Raw genomic sequence first — 15,865 nt, 5'->3', positions numbered from 1 at the left:
TAGTGGAGAACTCACTCTTCTGAATAATACAGGCATGAAAAGCAGAATTGTACTATTAAATATCAGACTGATCTGCAACCTTTCTGAAATACCCATCTATAGAGGGAACTGCCTCAGATTGATGAAAAAAAAATCTACTTTTACAGATTGATTTAACGGTGCGGATGGAAGATAAATTGATTTTACAGTAACACTTTGTAAACTTAATGTGTAAATCTTTTTGCATGATATATGTAAGTACACAATTGTATCAGAAAGGGGTTAGGGTTGGGGTCATATCGTGCAAACATTCTGTTACACATGAAGCACATTGTAACTCTGCATAATACCATTGTATTGATGTGTGAGCACACATGGATTTACTGATATGCAAACACACAGTCATTAGAGACTCTTAATGGAAAGTGTTACTAATTTGAGTTTCCCTCTTTTAGTTTGAACTCTACTGTGAGAGAGAACGATCTACAAACAATAGTTTTCCTCTGTGTTATTTAACCACAGTTAACTAGAGAGTGTATATGTTTCAGCTCCCAGGCAGCAATTTATAGATAGTTTACTAACATAAATAGACACGTTCGTAGCAATGTACCTTTCAATAACTTCATGATGAATTTGAGCATTCTGCGTCTGATTTTTTGGCTTTTAAATGGGATGATGGTTCCGATGATGATTATGATGATTATGATGATTCCGATGATTGCAATGTTTCGCCAAACGTTTAACTGTAAAAAATAATCTAAAAAAAAATATATATATATATATGTATATGTATAGTATACAGCTCTGGCCAAAAGTTTTGCATCACCTAGAATTTTAGAATTGAGACATAATTAATATATATATATATATATATATATATATATATATATATATATATATATATATATATATATATATATATATATATCACTGGACTCTATGAAGCTGAGTGAGTTCATTCTATATAGAGGGTGTGGAATTCAATATATTAACAAGGGAACATTATTCAGCAGCTTTCACTGGACTCTATGAAGCTGAGGGAGTTCATTCTATATAGAGGGTGTGGAATTCAATATGTTAACAAGGGAACATTATTCAGCAGCTTTCATTGGACTCTATGAAGCTGAGGGAGTTCATTCTATACAGAAGGGGGTGGAATTCAATATATTAACAAGGGAACATTATTCAGCAGCTTTCATTGGACTCTATGAAGCAAAATTAGTTCGTTCTATAGGGTGATGATGTCAAACTTCTGGCCAGATAAACACAGATAAACTACCAGTATTCAGGAAACAAAGTAAATGTTACAAGAATTCAGATGATGTATCTTTTATGAAAACAGATTGTGAAAAACAAAATGAAGGATTTACATTTATGTTCTATTAACTATTCTAAGAGGAGATTATTGTCACTGTTCTATTATACCTGTATTGCCACAGTGCTCTGTCACAGTAGCTGTTGATGTGGTTAAGCTGTTGGAAGCCACACAGGTGAAGGACCGTTTTGTGTTGAAAGCAATATCCACCTCCAGTATGGGTCTGCTTACACTGGAGTCATCAGCATTATTCCAAACATAATTAAAATTTGAGTGGTTTGAAACGAAACATTTCAAAATGAAATTGCAGCGTCTTCTCTGCTCAGTCTTTTGAATTGTAATCTCTGCTTTGGCAATTGGTTCTGTGTAAAGAAAGACCAAAAAAAAAGAACAAGCAAACATTGGATTACTTTATATGAAAGAAGACTACAAAGTAAATATAACTAATCAAAAAGCTACTTAACCCTGTATTGCCCATTTCTGTATTATTATTATTATTATTATTATTATTATTATTATTATTATTATTATTATTTAAAAACTAGATGATATGAGAATATTAAAAGCACAGGGAAACTGCCTCACCTCAGATGTGGATTAAATGTTAATACCCACTCGTCACTTGATTGGTCAGTGTTGTGAGTGACGTACTTCCATAACCCTTTAAATCAGAGGTAGGCAACCTTGGCTCTTCCAATCTATTCCACTGCAGGACTTTGTTCCAACCAGACCCTTCATTATTGTATTCACCCTGTTGGAGGCCAATTAAATAATGAAGGGTCTGGTTGGAACAAAAACCTGCAATGGAATGGATTGGAAGAGCCAAGGTCGCCTACCCCTGATTTAAAGGGTTATGTTGGTCATAGTTTAGTGTTTCCAAAGATGAACACAAACACTGTTTAATACAATATAAACCACACAAGGGGGCTCCGTAAAGGCTCCATTTAAATGCATTTTAGGTTCCAATGCCTAAAAACCTATAGTTTATGATTTATACTGAAACATCAAGGATACAGGGACTGAGGAGGTTAACATGCAGTAGTGTGTACATGTATCCAGACACCTCAAGATATCTTGTCTGTTAAGCATCATATCAAGATTTGGCTGTCTAATGATGTTAATTCTCTCTTTTTTGAGGGGAATTTTAATGGTATCACTAAAGTGCTGGTGTGGAATTCAATATGTTAACAAGGGAACATTATTCAGCAGCTTTCATTGGACTCTATGAAGCTGAGGGAGTTCATTCTATACAGAGGGGGTGGAATTCAATATGTTAACAAGGGAACATTATTCAGCAGCTTTCATTGGACTCTATGAAGCTGAGGGAGTTCATTCTATATAGAGGGGGTGGAATTCAATATGTTAACAAGGGAACATTATTCAGCAGCTTTCATTGGACTCTATGAAGCTGAGGGAGTTCATTCTATATAGAGGGGGTGGAATTCAATATGTTAACAAGTGAACATTATTCAGCAGCTTTCATTGGACTCTATGAAGCTGAGGGAGTTCATTCTATATAGAGGGGGTGGAATTCAATATGTTAACAAGGGAACATTATTCAGCAGCTTTCATTGGACTCTATGAAGCTGAGGGAGTTCATTCTATATAGAGGGTGATGCAAAACATCTGTACACAGATAAACTACCAGTATTCAGGTAAGAAAGTAAATGTTACAATCACTTAGACGATATATCTTTTTTTGAAAACAGATTATGAAAAACAAAATGAAGGATTGGCATTTATGTTCAATTAACTATTCTAAGAGGAGATTATTGTCACTGTTCTATTATACCTGTATTGCCACAGTGCTCTGTCACAGTAGTTGATGATTGGGTTACGTTGTTGGAAGCCACACAGGTGAAGGACCGTTTTGTGTTGAAAGGAATGTTTCGGACTTTCAGTATTGATCCATTTTCGTTGCCAATGGAGTCATCAGTCAGCTTCAAAGAGTAATTTACTTCTGAATCTTTTGTAACCAAGCATTTCACAAAGAAGTTGCAGGATCCACACTGCTCAGTCTTTTCAATTGTAATATTTGGTTTGGGAATTGGTTCTGTGTAAATAAAAGACAAAAGGAAACCCAACAAACATTGAATTACTTTATAAAAGAGAAGGCCACAAAGTAAACAGAACTAATCTGAAAGCTATTTATCCCTGTAGTGCCCATTTCTGTATCCCATATGATACAATGCTCAGCCACCCCTCTGTATTATCCATCCATCCATCCATTATCCTTAACCGCTTACTCCTTTACAGGGTCGCGGTGAGCCGGAGTCTAACCCAGCATACACAGGGCGCAAGGCGAGACTACACCCTGGACGGGACGCCAGTCCATCGCAGGGCACCACACACACACACACACTCACACAGAGGGCAATTTAGAGTGACCAATCAACCTGGACAGCATGTCTTTGGACTGTGGGAGGAAACCGGAGTACCTGGAGAAAACCCACGCGAACAGGGGAGAACATGCAAAATCCACACAGACAGTATCCTAGGCCGGATTCGAACCCAGAACCCTGGCGCTGTGAGGCTGCAGCACTAACCACTACCACCTTAAACTAAACGATATTGAAACACTGAGAAGCCTGCTCACCCCAGATGTGAATTAAATGTTTACGCCCACTCGTCACTTGATTGGTCAGTATTGTGAGTGACATACTTCCACACTAGTTTAAAGTCTTTCCTTCTCCTAAACAGAGGATTTTGCCCCTTTTATATACCATGTGATCATTAATTATTCAATCACGGCCCAGCCACATTCCACACATGGATTCTAGCAGGGATGGAATTAACCCCATCCCTGTCAAACCCTGTCACTATTTACATACAGAGCTTCCGTCCTGTCACAGCAGGGGTGGGAAATTCCGGTCCTGAAGGGCCGGTGTCCCTCCTGGCTTTTGTTCCAACTTTGCCTTAAATTACTTAATTGGACCAATTATTATCAATTATTGTTCTAATAAAGTAATTTAGAGCACAGTTGGAACAAAAGCCAGGAGGGACACCGGCCCTCCAGGACCGGAATTGTCCACCCCTGTGTCACAGAGAGGCAGCAGGAAACAAGGTATTGCATGCTGGGTAATAATAAGCCACATCTTAAAATCGACACTCACCAATAATTCTTAGATTCACCAAATTGTTGCACGGTTTATTGGTGTTGTAATATATGTTCAGGGTGTAGATCATCGCGTCTTTCCTCTGCAGGTTTTTTATCTGAAGCGACCCATTGTTAGCGTTCAGCAGAAGCCGGTCTTCGAACTCTGGCCACCAATCTACTTTCGTCGATGTAGGTCTTAATGTAGCAATTTGGGTATCGTTTTTAAAGATGGACCAGGTAACTTTTGATGGTGTGAAATTAGCAGGCATGCAAGAAGGTAAGATGACTGAATCGCCCAAAATACCGGTAACTGATATGGCCTGACAAGGAAGACCTAGATAAATAACACAAAGAAACATAATCATAATCAGACATGGCTCTTTCTGTGACAAGCAAAGATGATAATTTCAAAGAGCAGAAGATTGGACCCAATACAAGCAGGGCAACGTGTAATAGTTTGAGTAACACAGAATAAGAAATGTCATTTTATAATTATTTATTTCTTGACAGACGCCCTTATCCAGGGCGACTTACAATTGTTACAAGATATCACATTATTTTTTACATACAATTCCCCATTTATACAGTTGGGTTTTTACTGGAGCAATCTAGGTAAAGTACCTTGCTCAAGGGTACAGCAGCAGTGTCCCCCACCTGGGATTGAACCCACGACCCTCCGGTCAAGAGCCCAGAGCCCTAACCACTACCCCACACTGCTCCTCACTATGCAAACACACAGTCATTAGAGACTCTTAATGGAAACTGTTACCCACAGATAACCACACACACACAGTAAATCTAGTAACTCTGCATGATAACATTGTAATGATGTACAGTGTTATCCATTTGTTTAGACATATTTATTAATTTAGAAATAAGACATTACTTTACATGGTTATACATAAGGTTCCGGGTTCAAAATTACATCAAAATGTCCACTGAGGGCGTTTCTCCAAACTTAATGGAGGACTTCCTTTTTCTGTGTTTTTTTTAGCAGTTTCAGATCGAGAAAAAAAAACTATGAACAGTGTACATGTGACAGTATATCACATACTGCATTTCACAGTTTAAACTTTCTGTACTTATTCACAAGCAATTAAAAAAAACCCCGGCAGTACACAGCAGGTTTCCTGTATTGAACTACTCCGCCATTTTAGTACCTCATGCTGTGTTGCTACTATGAGTCGCAGAAACAACACTTTCTTCCTCAAATCGTTTGCGTTACAGACAGTTGTTACTAACACAGCAAAAGCTGACCTGCTTTCAAGTAGCGAAATGCTAAGTTCAAGGTTCAAATCATCATCTTAACTTCTTACTCCCTTCACGTAGCAATGGTGAAGTCAGTCATTTCCTTCTTTCGTCTCATAGCCTCCATTTTATATGAAGGCCCCTCAATTCCTGTTTGATATAAATCATCATTTGAAAAATACGAAACTCAGGAAAAAACTTACCAGAAACGACAAGGATCACCAGTACCGTCCAGCAAGAAATGAACTGAGGCATTTTGAGAATTAAATCCAACTTTAAAACGACTTATCAGCAGAGACAGGCAGAGACGAGACTTGCAGAGTCATCGGCACAAGTTGAATGCGCATTGTGGTTGCGCACCACAGCTTCCCTTTCTGTGTAGCAGTCTTAACATAGCCTCCTCAGACCCGAGGCAGGGCCCCTGATATTTTTTCTTCAATAAAGCCTCAGGCGAGTTGAAAGGTGTGTTGCTACATTTCTACATTCACTTTTTTTGATTCACCCTATAGGAGGCCAATTAAATAATGAAGGGTCTGGTTGGACTGAAATGGATTGCACGTGCATGGCCTATTAAAAATTAATCAATTAAATGAGACGATCACTAATTACAAATCAAAGCTACAGAAGCAGTGAGGTGTTCTAATAGATTTGCACACTGCTGTGTAACAGTGGATTACATAAGAACATAAGAACATAAGAAAGTTTACAAACGAGAGGAGGCCCCATTCAGCCCATCTTGCTCGTTTGGTTGTTAGTAGCTTATTGATCCCAGAATCTCATCAAGCAGCTTCTTGAAGGATCCCAGGGTGTCAGCTTCAACAACATTACTGGGGAGTTGTTTCTAGACCATCACAATTCTCTGTGTAAAAAAGTGCCTCCTATTTTCTGTTCTGAATGCCCTTTTATCTAATCTCCATTTGTTACCCCTGGTCCTTGTTTCTTTTTTCAGGTTGAAAAAGTCCCCTGGTTCACATTGTCAATACCTTTTAGGATTTTGAATGCTTGAATCAGATCACTTCTTTGTTCAAGAATGAATAGATTCAATTCTTTTAGCCTGTCTGCATACGACATGCCTTTTATTATTATTATTATTATTATTATTATTATTATTATTATTATTATTATTATTATTATTTATTTCTTAGCAGACGCCCTTATCCAGGGCGACTTACAATTGTTACAAGATATCACGTTATACATTATTTCACATTATACAGATATCACATTATTTTACATACAATTACCCATTTATACAGTTGGGTTTTTACTGGAGCAATCTAGGTAAAGTACCTTGCTCAAGGGTACAACAGCAGTGTCCCTCACTGGGGATTGAACCCACAACCCTCCGGTCAAGAGTCCAGAGCCCTAACCACTACTCCACACTGCTGCCCAGGATAGGATACCCGGGATAATTCTGGTTGCTCTTCTTTGCACTCTTAAGAGCAACCAGAATTATTCCACTTAATGTTAGAACAAAGGGTTTCAATTTTAGTGAACAGTGACAATTATGAAACATCAGAAGCAGAATGGGTCTGTATAGTTAGGAGTGAGAATAATGTGGGAGTCAAAAGGTCATTATTTTAACAAACAAAATGAATAAAATAAATACAGTGAAGTGTCTCTTAATTACTGTGTTTTTTGGAAGTGTAGGAAACGCTGATTCGTTTTCAGAGAGCTTCAGGATGATCCTCAGTTCAGTTACGGACCTACGGTAATACAAAACAAGCAAAGAACTTTAAAAACAAAGACAGGTAACACTTTCCATTAAGAGTCTCTTATTACTGTGTATTTACATAGTAGTTACTTAGTAAATACATGTGTGCTTACACATCATCACAATGTTATTATGCAGAGTTACAATGGAATGAATGTGGACATCTTTTTGAATGATATATGTAAGTACACAGTTGTGTCAGAAAAGGGTTAGAGTTAGGGGATAGGTTTAGGGTTAGGGTTAGGGTTAGAGTTTAACTACATTAAACATTACACATTAAGTAGAGATCAAACAGCAAGCTTTCTGTTTTAACAGCCAATGAGTGTATTTTATGTTTCTCTCTGATCTACCTCAGGAAGAAGCTGATATCCTGTTCATGAAAATATTAACTAAGAGACAGGAAAACAGGTTTACAGCAAGTCAATCTGTTGCGAAAAGTACATGTCAAGTATGAAGGACCTTCTGTTAACTGTTCTGCTCCACTGTCTGATATCAGGTATGGTACATGTCTGAATTCTTTCTCTTACTCGTTACCTCTTGTTTTAATTAATAATGCGATGCTAGTTTAAAAAGGGATTGATCTTTATATTACATCTAACAATTAAACAATGCAACGATGTTCAAGGCAAAATGTGACCAGTCTTGACTATCTATCTATCTATCTATCTATCTATCTATCTATCTATCTATCTGTCTATCTATCTATATAGATAGATAACTATAATCTCTATCTATCTATCTATCTATCTATCTATCTATCTATCTATCTATCTATCTATCTATCAGCGACTACTTGTATAATTGTTTCCGATGCTTAGATGTTTTTTTTTCAAAGTTTCAACAACTTCTTGAAGTCCGTAAAGTTCACGCAAACTATTTTTAAAATTTCTAAAAGTTGAAATAAAAAATAAAGATCAAAGGGAATAAGTAACAATGATGTCACAATATATAGAACGCCAGATTTGAAAATAAGCAACAGCAAGTCGTCATCATTTTTTTAAATTTATTAATTTCTTAGCAGATGCCCTTATCCAGGGCGACTTACAATTGTTACAAGATATCACATTATTTTTACATAGAATTACCCATTTATACAGTTGGGTTTTTACTGGAGCAATCTAGGTAAAGTACCTTGCTCACGGGTACAGCAGCAGTGTCCCCCACTGGGGATTGAACCCACAACCATCCAGTCAGGAGTCCAGAGCCCTAACCCTGCTCCACACTGCTGCCGTCAAACACCTAGAAATACCTCCAATGTTTTGATTCAAACACAGAGAAGAAAAATGTAAATACAGCCTATGTAATGTCTGTGCCACAAAATACTTCAATATACCATCTGTACAAAGTGCTGCTGGAAGGAAACCCTTCATTTTTTTCTACTGGTACAGACTGGAACCTGTTACCTGCAGAAGTTAGATCTGATATCTCCTGTAGTAATTTCAAAAAACTGCTATAAAGAAATGTTATGAATTTTATGACTATATATATATATATATATTTCCCGTAATACACAGCTGGTTGATACAGGAAACACGCACTGATTCACACAAGCAACACAGCGTGACCCTGTGTTCTGAACACTACATGCTGTGTGTAGTGTAAAGCTGAGGGAACACGAAACCCCTTCTTCAGGATCAGCGGCGTCTTGAAACCTGGTTTCAGGAGACCCCCGTCTGACGGGAGACCTAGTTTGAGGTTTGCTGTATCAAACCCCGAGTCTCCCTGCAGTGGCCTGAAACCTACAGTCTCCTCAAACCAAGTTCAAAGCCACACAAAGCAGTAATTATGTTTTCTCCCTTAATTCCCAGGCGCATGTAGTGAAAGCAATCCCATTGATCGATACGGAATAGATGGAGAATCTTTTCACCTGGATGTTGGAGAATACAACAACATGACATTCAAAAAGTTTCTGTGGCTTTATGCTGATAAGAAAAATCTAGTGGAATATACTTCCGAAACTGAGCATGTCGAAAATTATAACAAGCAAAACAAGTTTGAGTTTGACGAGAAGAATTTCTCCTTGCTTATTAAGAACCTGGAGAAGACAGACAGTGGGCTTTATAGAGCAGAAACAGTTCAAGATGATGGAGAAAAGATTCGTGTTGTTACTTACAAGCTGAGTGTCCAAGGTATGTGTGTCTTTAACTTCAACACGTGTCGAGATATTCACTGTACTGTTTAAAGGAAATGTACAGCTTTCTATTAAGTGTCTCTTCCTCTTTCCTAGTGACCCTTTTCTTTCCTCACAGCTCCTGTCTCCAAACCCGTCATCACTAATACTTCCGACCCTGAAGGAGAATGCAACTCCACTCTGAAGTGCACGGTGGAGAATGGGACGGAGCACTCCATTACATGGCTAGGGAAAGGGATTAATAGCACCATGACACATAGGCGCTCCTCTGAACTTTGTCTGGATAACATCACTTGTAACAGCTGGCCGTTAACCTGCTACACAGAGAACAAAGTCAGCAATTCTTCGGAAACCATCGAGGCGCTGCAGTGTGAACGTCCATCGAGTAGGTTGCTTGTTTCTTATCATGTGTCCACATGTTTGACTGAGAACTATTATTATTATTATTATTATTATTATTATTATTATTATTATTATTATTATTATTATTATTATTTATTTCTTAGCAGACGCCCTTATCCAGGGCGACTTACAGTCGTAAACAAAAATACATTTCAAGAATCACAGTACAAGTAATAATACAATTAAGAGCAAGATAAATACAATGACTTTGGTTCTAGCAAGTACAAGTGTGACAAAATACGATTCAATAACGGAGCAGATAACAGTGTCAGTGATAGTTACATCAGGATATAATTAAATACAAAATACTACAGATTAAATAACACTTGACAGATTACAGTACTCTAAAGTACAGGATTAAATGCAGTAAAATAGGGGGCAGATAAGAGCAAGTAAAGCGCATTTAAGGAAGGGTGATAAGTGTCCCGGGGGAAAAACAGAGGAGTTCTACAGGTGCTTTCTGAAGAGGTGAGTCTTGAGGAGGCGCCAGAATGTGGTCAGGGACTGGGCAGTCCTGACCAGAACTAGATTGTAGGGTTACTGTTTCTGTAGAGCAAATCTGTAACGGGTTCCGAAGAGACGAAATGAGAGTGTAAGAAAGGAAAAACGCACTCCAGGGTGTTCAATCGTGGTCCAATATCGGCACGCCCAGTGGTGCTGTTCCACACGAGGTGGGGCAGAGTTAACGAGCCCAGGCTGGGTATTCTGGATCATATTTAAACACCCTGGAGTGCCAAGAAAATGACATCCTCACCCCACAACTGCCAACGGTACCCAAGGAAATCAGATAGAGTGTATAAATATTATTATTATTATTATTATTATTATTATTATTATTATTATTATTACATGGATTTACTTTAGCATCATCATCCTCTATATAGAATGAACTCCCGCAGCTTCATAGAGTCCAATGAAAGCTGCTGAATAATGTTCCCTTGTTAACATATTGAATTCCACCCCCTCTATATAGAATGAACTCCCTCAGCTTCATAAAGTCCAATGAAAGCTGCTTAATAATGTCAAGTTATTAACATATTGAATTACACACCAGCGCTTTGTAATTTTCCCCATATACGTTGACATTTCAAAAAATTTGACATTTCAAAATCACTTGTATGGCTTCTGGTAGACTTTTGCAATATCATTTTGCAGTTCCTTGTTAAATAAAATATCAAAATTTTAGGTTATGCAAAACTTTTTTTCCAGAGCTGAATGCTACAGCTGTTAAAATAAGTTTACCTTGTTTTTTAATAGATTCTGCTTTACAGTTAGATTTATGGCTGATTCTAAGCATCGGAATCATCGGAATCATCATCCCAATCATCATCATCATCATCAGAATTTTTTGGATCAAGCACAGAAATAAAAAGAAAGGTACATTGATACTAACGTGTCTATTTCTGTCAGCAAACTATCTATAAACTGCTGCCTGGGAGTTGAAACATATACTGTAAATTGTTCTCTCTCTCAGAGTCCAAACTACAAGAGGCAAACTCAAATCAGTAACACTTTCCATTAAGAGTCTCTAATGACTGTGTGTTTGCATATCAGTAAATACATGTGTGCTCACACATCATCACAATGTTAATATGCATGTATGTTTTTTTTTAATCCCTACAGAGGAATATTTAGTCAGCACAACAGATGCTTCAGTTGGGGTGAACAGACAGGTAAGGATTTAAGATGAGGTTTAAGATAATAGCTTTTTTCCCGGCATGAAAATAGATATTTCAAGATATGTCACGACAAGACATCATATGAAATTTATAATTAAAGTTCGGGAGGAGGGTCAGACACCAATCTCCGCATCACCAAATTGAATCATTCAATTTACACATTAGCTAATTAAATTATTAGCACTATAAATACCCTCTTCACTTATCTCTCAGTTGCGTTTTGATTTCATCGTAACCCACCACCTCCCCATCTCCTCCTTTCTTAATAACAAATTTTATGTTTTATCAAATGGGGGTCTCAGCCTCGTCCAGTCGGCCAGGCAGCGAACCCTCAAACCAAGTTAGGTTTGATGCCAAATGAATGTGTATATACAGCATACTTTTCTGTTAAATCGCATACTCCGCATTCTCTACAATAAATATTTGTACTAAAACATTTTGTGATTGGTGTTTGTCCCGAACTACTGAAATTTATTAAAGCAGAAAAAAAACTGTTGTCAGGTTCAACAGTGATCATTTTCTCTATACAACAAATGTTCCTTAATATTGAAATGCTTTCCTGAAAAACAGTAAACGCTAAACTGTAGACTATTTTGTTTTGAAGACATTTTAATTTTTGTAAGATTTTCTTTTATTTTAAAGATATTCTATTTGAAAGATGTTTTAATGATGTTTTTCTGTTTTAATAAAACGTCCCTGTCTTCTACCGGAGAGAGCGATCTTTAGCAGAAATATATTTAGTTCTTTGATGCAGCTGGTATCTTTTTTCAGTGAAGACATTTTAAAGAAACCGCACAGCTCTGCGCAGTCGTGTGTTCAATCATTTACCAGGAAGGAAGCAAACTAAACCGGCTGCCAGGTTCCTGAACGCAGCGTGACAGGCAGCGCCTCAATCAGGCAAACATTAGCTGGATTTATTTTTAAGTGATGAAAAATATGGATATTTACGTTATTCTTTCAGAAACTGCACTTTTAACAGGGAACTACATATTACACAATGGGCAATGATAAAAATACTTAATGTAATGTTACCTTTATTTGTTTGTGTGTTTGTTTTCCAGTCGATAACAACAGAGTACGACGTTGTGAGGCAGGAACGGATGAATCAGCCCACAGACCTTCCCCCAGAAATCACAACCATCTATGCTACTGTTCGAAAAACAAGCATCAAAAGCATTTGTTAAACAACAATGAATGGGTGAAAAATAAGATAACATGCGGTAGGTGATATATGTTCATAGTTTTATCTTGTATCGGAAACTGCTAGCAAAAAACACAGAAGGGGAAAGTCCTCCATTAAGTTTGGAAAAACGCCCCCGGTGGAAATGATGATGTTATTTTAAACCCAGTTTATTTATAACTATATAGGTATGTACACAATGGTATCAGAAAAGGGGTTAGGGTTATATGTGGCAGCAGTGTGGAGTAGTGGTTAGGGCTCTGGACTCTTGACCGGAGGGTTGTGGGTTCAATCCCCAGTGGGGGACACTGCTGTTGTACCCTTGAGCAAGGTACTTTACCTAGATTGCTCCAGTAAAAACCCAACTGTAAAAATTGGTAATTGTATGTGAAATAATGTATAATGTGATATCTGTATAATGTGAAATAATGTATAATGCGATATCTTGTAACAATTGTAAGTCGCCCTGGATAAGGGCGTCTGCTAAGAAATAAATAATAATAATAATATATAGTAACTCTGTATAGTAATGATGTGTAAGCACACATTATTATTTATTTCTTAGCTGATGCCCTAACCCAGAGAGACTTACAAGATATCACATTATTTTTACATACAATTACATTTACATTCAGTTACCCATTTATACAGTTGGGTTTTTTACTGGAGCAATCTAGGTAAAGTACCTTGCTCAAAGGTACAGCAGCAGTGTCCCCCCCACCTGGGATTGAACCCAAGACCCTCCGGTCAAGAGTCCAGAGCCCTAATCACTACTCCACACTGCTGCCCGTGGATTTACAAAGTAACTAATATGTAATCGCACAGCAATTAGAGATGCAATGGAAATTCTATCCGTTTTTTTTAAGACATATTTTTTTAAAAATGAGACATTCTTTACATAGTTATAAATAAACTTTTAAAATGTCATCAACATTTCCACTGCAGGCATTTCTCAAAACATCCTGGAGGACTTCCCCTTTCTGTGGGTGTGTTATTTTTCTAGTGGTTTCCAATACAAGATAAAACTGTGTGGAGTGTAAGATTTGGCAGTATATCACTTACTGCAAAAACTTGCTACCAAAAACACATGTGTAAGTGTTTGGATAAGAGTTTAAAGGCTTGACCGTGTTAGTCTGTATCTTTTTGATTATTGCAAGTTTGGTTCCTCCAGTGATGGAGGTGTTTCATTTTTACACTCTGTAGAGGGCAAAGACGATTTTTGGGGACGATAGCAAACAGGGCAATAGCTAAGTTTATATCTACAGAGTAGTGAAAAACATACATTGAACACCAAAAAATCATACCGTAGTACCACCTATACAGATGTATACCCCTGTAACACATCATAGGAAGAAGTGTGGTTCAGTGGTTAAAGTCCAGGGCTTGTAACCATAAGGTCACCGGTTCAAATCCCATCTCTGCCACTTTTCTGACTCACTGTGTGCGACACTAAGCAAGTCACTTCACCTCCTTGTGCTCCATCCTGTGGATGAGGTGTTAAATCAATGTCCTATTGGAAGTGACTCTGCATATAATGCACAGTTCACAGCCTACCTCTGTAGAGCGCTTTGTGATGGTGATCCACTATGAAAGGCGCTATATAAAAAGAACGATATTGTTATGTATTGCTTTGATCAAAAGTTTTGCATCACCTAGAATTTTAGGATTGACACATTTGAAAAACTACATGAACATAATTTAGATATTTTATTATTATAATTTAACAGACGCCTTTATCCAAGGCGACTTACAGAGACTAGGGTGTATGAACTATGCATCAGCTGCAGAGTCACTTACAACTACTTCTCACCCGAAAGACGGAGCACAAGGAGGTGAAGTGACTTGCTCAGGGTCACACAATGAGTCAGTGGCTGAGGTGGGATTTGAACCGGGGACCTTCTGGTTACAAGCCCTTGGCTTTAACCACTGGACCACATAGCCTCCTTTTTCAGGTAAACTTCAGCAATCTGTTGCTGTTACTGTAAGCTAAGTGACATACAAGCAAAATGCATTTAGTATAATCGCTTCCTGTTGTATAAGCTAGGCGATAATGGAATGAGTGATATTCAATAAACGGGATAGTTTGATACGCTGTCATCAGCAGTAGCAATTTCTCAGCAGGACCCGTCTACTTGAGTAATATTCTGTGTTTCTGTGTTTCCTGGTGTATTTATTCATTCTTCTGCTGAATAATTTAATGTTACGTTTTCTAATAAATGTATTTTTTTTTACTGTAGTCCTTTTTTTTTGAGGATCCGTTTTTTTTGTTTGTTTGTTTTTTACGGTTATAAGTCCGTGTGTGTTTTGGCTGACGTGTCTTCTTTTTGTGTGCAGTGTTTTGTTTTGTTAAGTTTTTCGTTTTTATTAAACTCTCGCAGCAGCGTTTCGCTCACAGTAGTGTTGTCTGTCTACTTCCTGAAATGACGTCACCACCAGCCACCCTGATCACAAACTTCATTTTCAGTCGTTTGAACCACAGACATCCTCCCAGCATCTGAACTTGTTCAGGTAAACACACATTTTTTTTTATTATAAAACAGACAAGACACAGACAATATTTCTGAATTGTAATGATAGTTACAAAAACACTGGAAATAACGTCAAGACAAAACTTGAGATACAAATGAAATGAAAAGAACCCTCCGCCAGCCTCCTAGCAGGCCGCCTCCTACGGAATGTTAACCCCGTAGTCTCCAGCGCCCCCTGCTGGTGGGAGGTGAACTTTTTTCAGTGCAGTTCAGTGTATTTAATGTCATGACAGCACTGAAGACGTAGCAGATACTGAAGATCAGTACAGTAGAGTGGTTTCATTTACAAATGACTCGTTTACAGAAAAGACAGCGATGATTCTTACTATAGATATCATGCAGATTTCAAGTTCGCTGTAACATTTTATGAGTAACTTGAACTAAGCAACTGTTTAAAAGCTGGAAACAATTACTAAGGTCTAATTAAGCAAAGTATTAGTTCAATTAAGGGTCTAGTTCAGGGGTGCCCAATCCTGGTCCTGGAGGGCCGGTGTCCTCCTGGCTTTTGTTCCAACTGTACACTAAATTGCTTAATTGGACCAAAAAGGGTTAGGGTTAGGGTAAGGGTTAGGGTTAGGGGGATTAGGGTCGG

At 37.8% G+C, this 15,865-nt stretch overlaps 2 protein-coding genes across 2 annotated transcripts; one reads left to right on the top strand and one right to left on the bottom strand.

The window, feature by feature from the left end:
• Nucleotides 1-172: 172 nt before the first annotated feature.
• Nucleotides 173-6,043, bottom strand: LOC131728707 (uncharacterized). Its single transcript, XM_059019687.1, has 5 exons — nt 5,843-6,043; nt 4,408-4,725; nt 3,087-3,347; nt 1,405-1,656; nt 173-736 (listed from the first exon to the last, which is right to left on the bottom strand). Exons 1-5 carry the CDS (start codon nt 5,892-5,894, stop codon nt 543-545), a joined length of 1,077 nt encoding a protein of 358 aa, XP_058875670.1. The 5' UTR covers nt 5,895-6,043; the 3' UTR covers nt 173-542.
• A 1,692-nt stretch (nt 6,044-7,735) lies between these two features.
• Nucleotides 7,736-14,132, top strand: LOC117966741 (SLAM family member 9-like). The gene is made up of 6 exons (XM_059019688.1): nt 7,736-7,849; nt 9,162-9,482; nt 9,603-9,869; nt 11,144-11,263; nt 11,510-11,559; nt 12,627-14,132. Exons 1-6 carry the CDS (start codon nt 7,795-7,797, stop codon nt 12,747-12,749), a joined length of 936 nt encoding a protein of 311 aa, XP_058875671.1. The 5' UTR covers nt 7,736-7,794; the 3' UTR covers nt 12,750-14,132.
• Nucleotides 14,133-15,865: the final 1,733 nt, after the last annotated feature.

The sequence above is a fragment of the Acipenser ruthenus genome, unplaced genomic scaffold (genome assembly GCF_902713425.1).
Source record: "Acipenser ruthenus unplaced genomic scaffold, fAciRut3.2 maternal haplotype, whole genome shotgun sequence".
NCBI classification, from domain to species: Eukaryota; Metazoa; Chordata; class Actinopteri; order Acipenseriformes; family Acipenseridae; genus Acipenser; species Acipenser ruthenus.
This window is presented reverse-complemented; position numbering and strand designations above follow the sequence as displayed.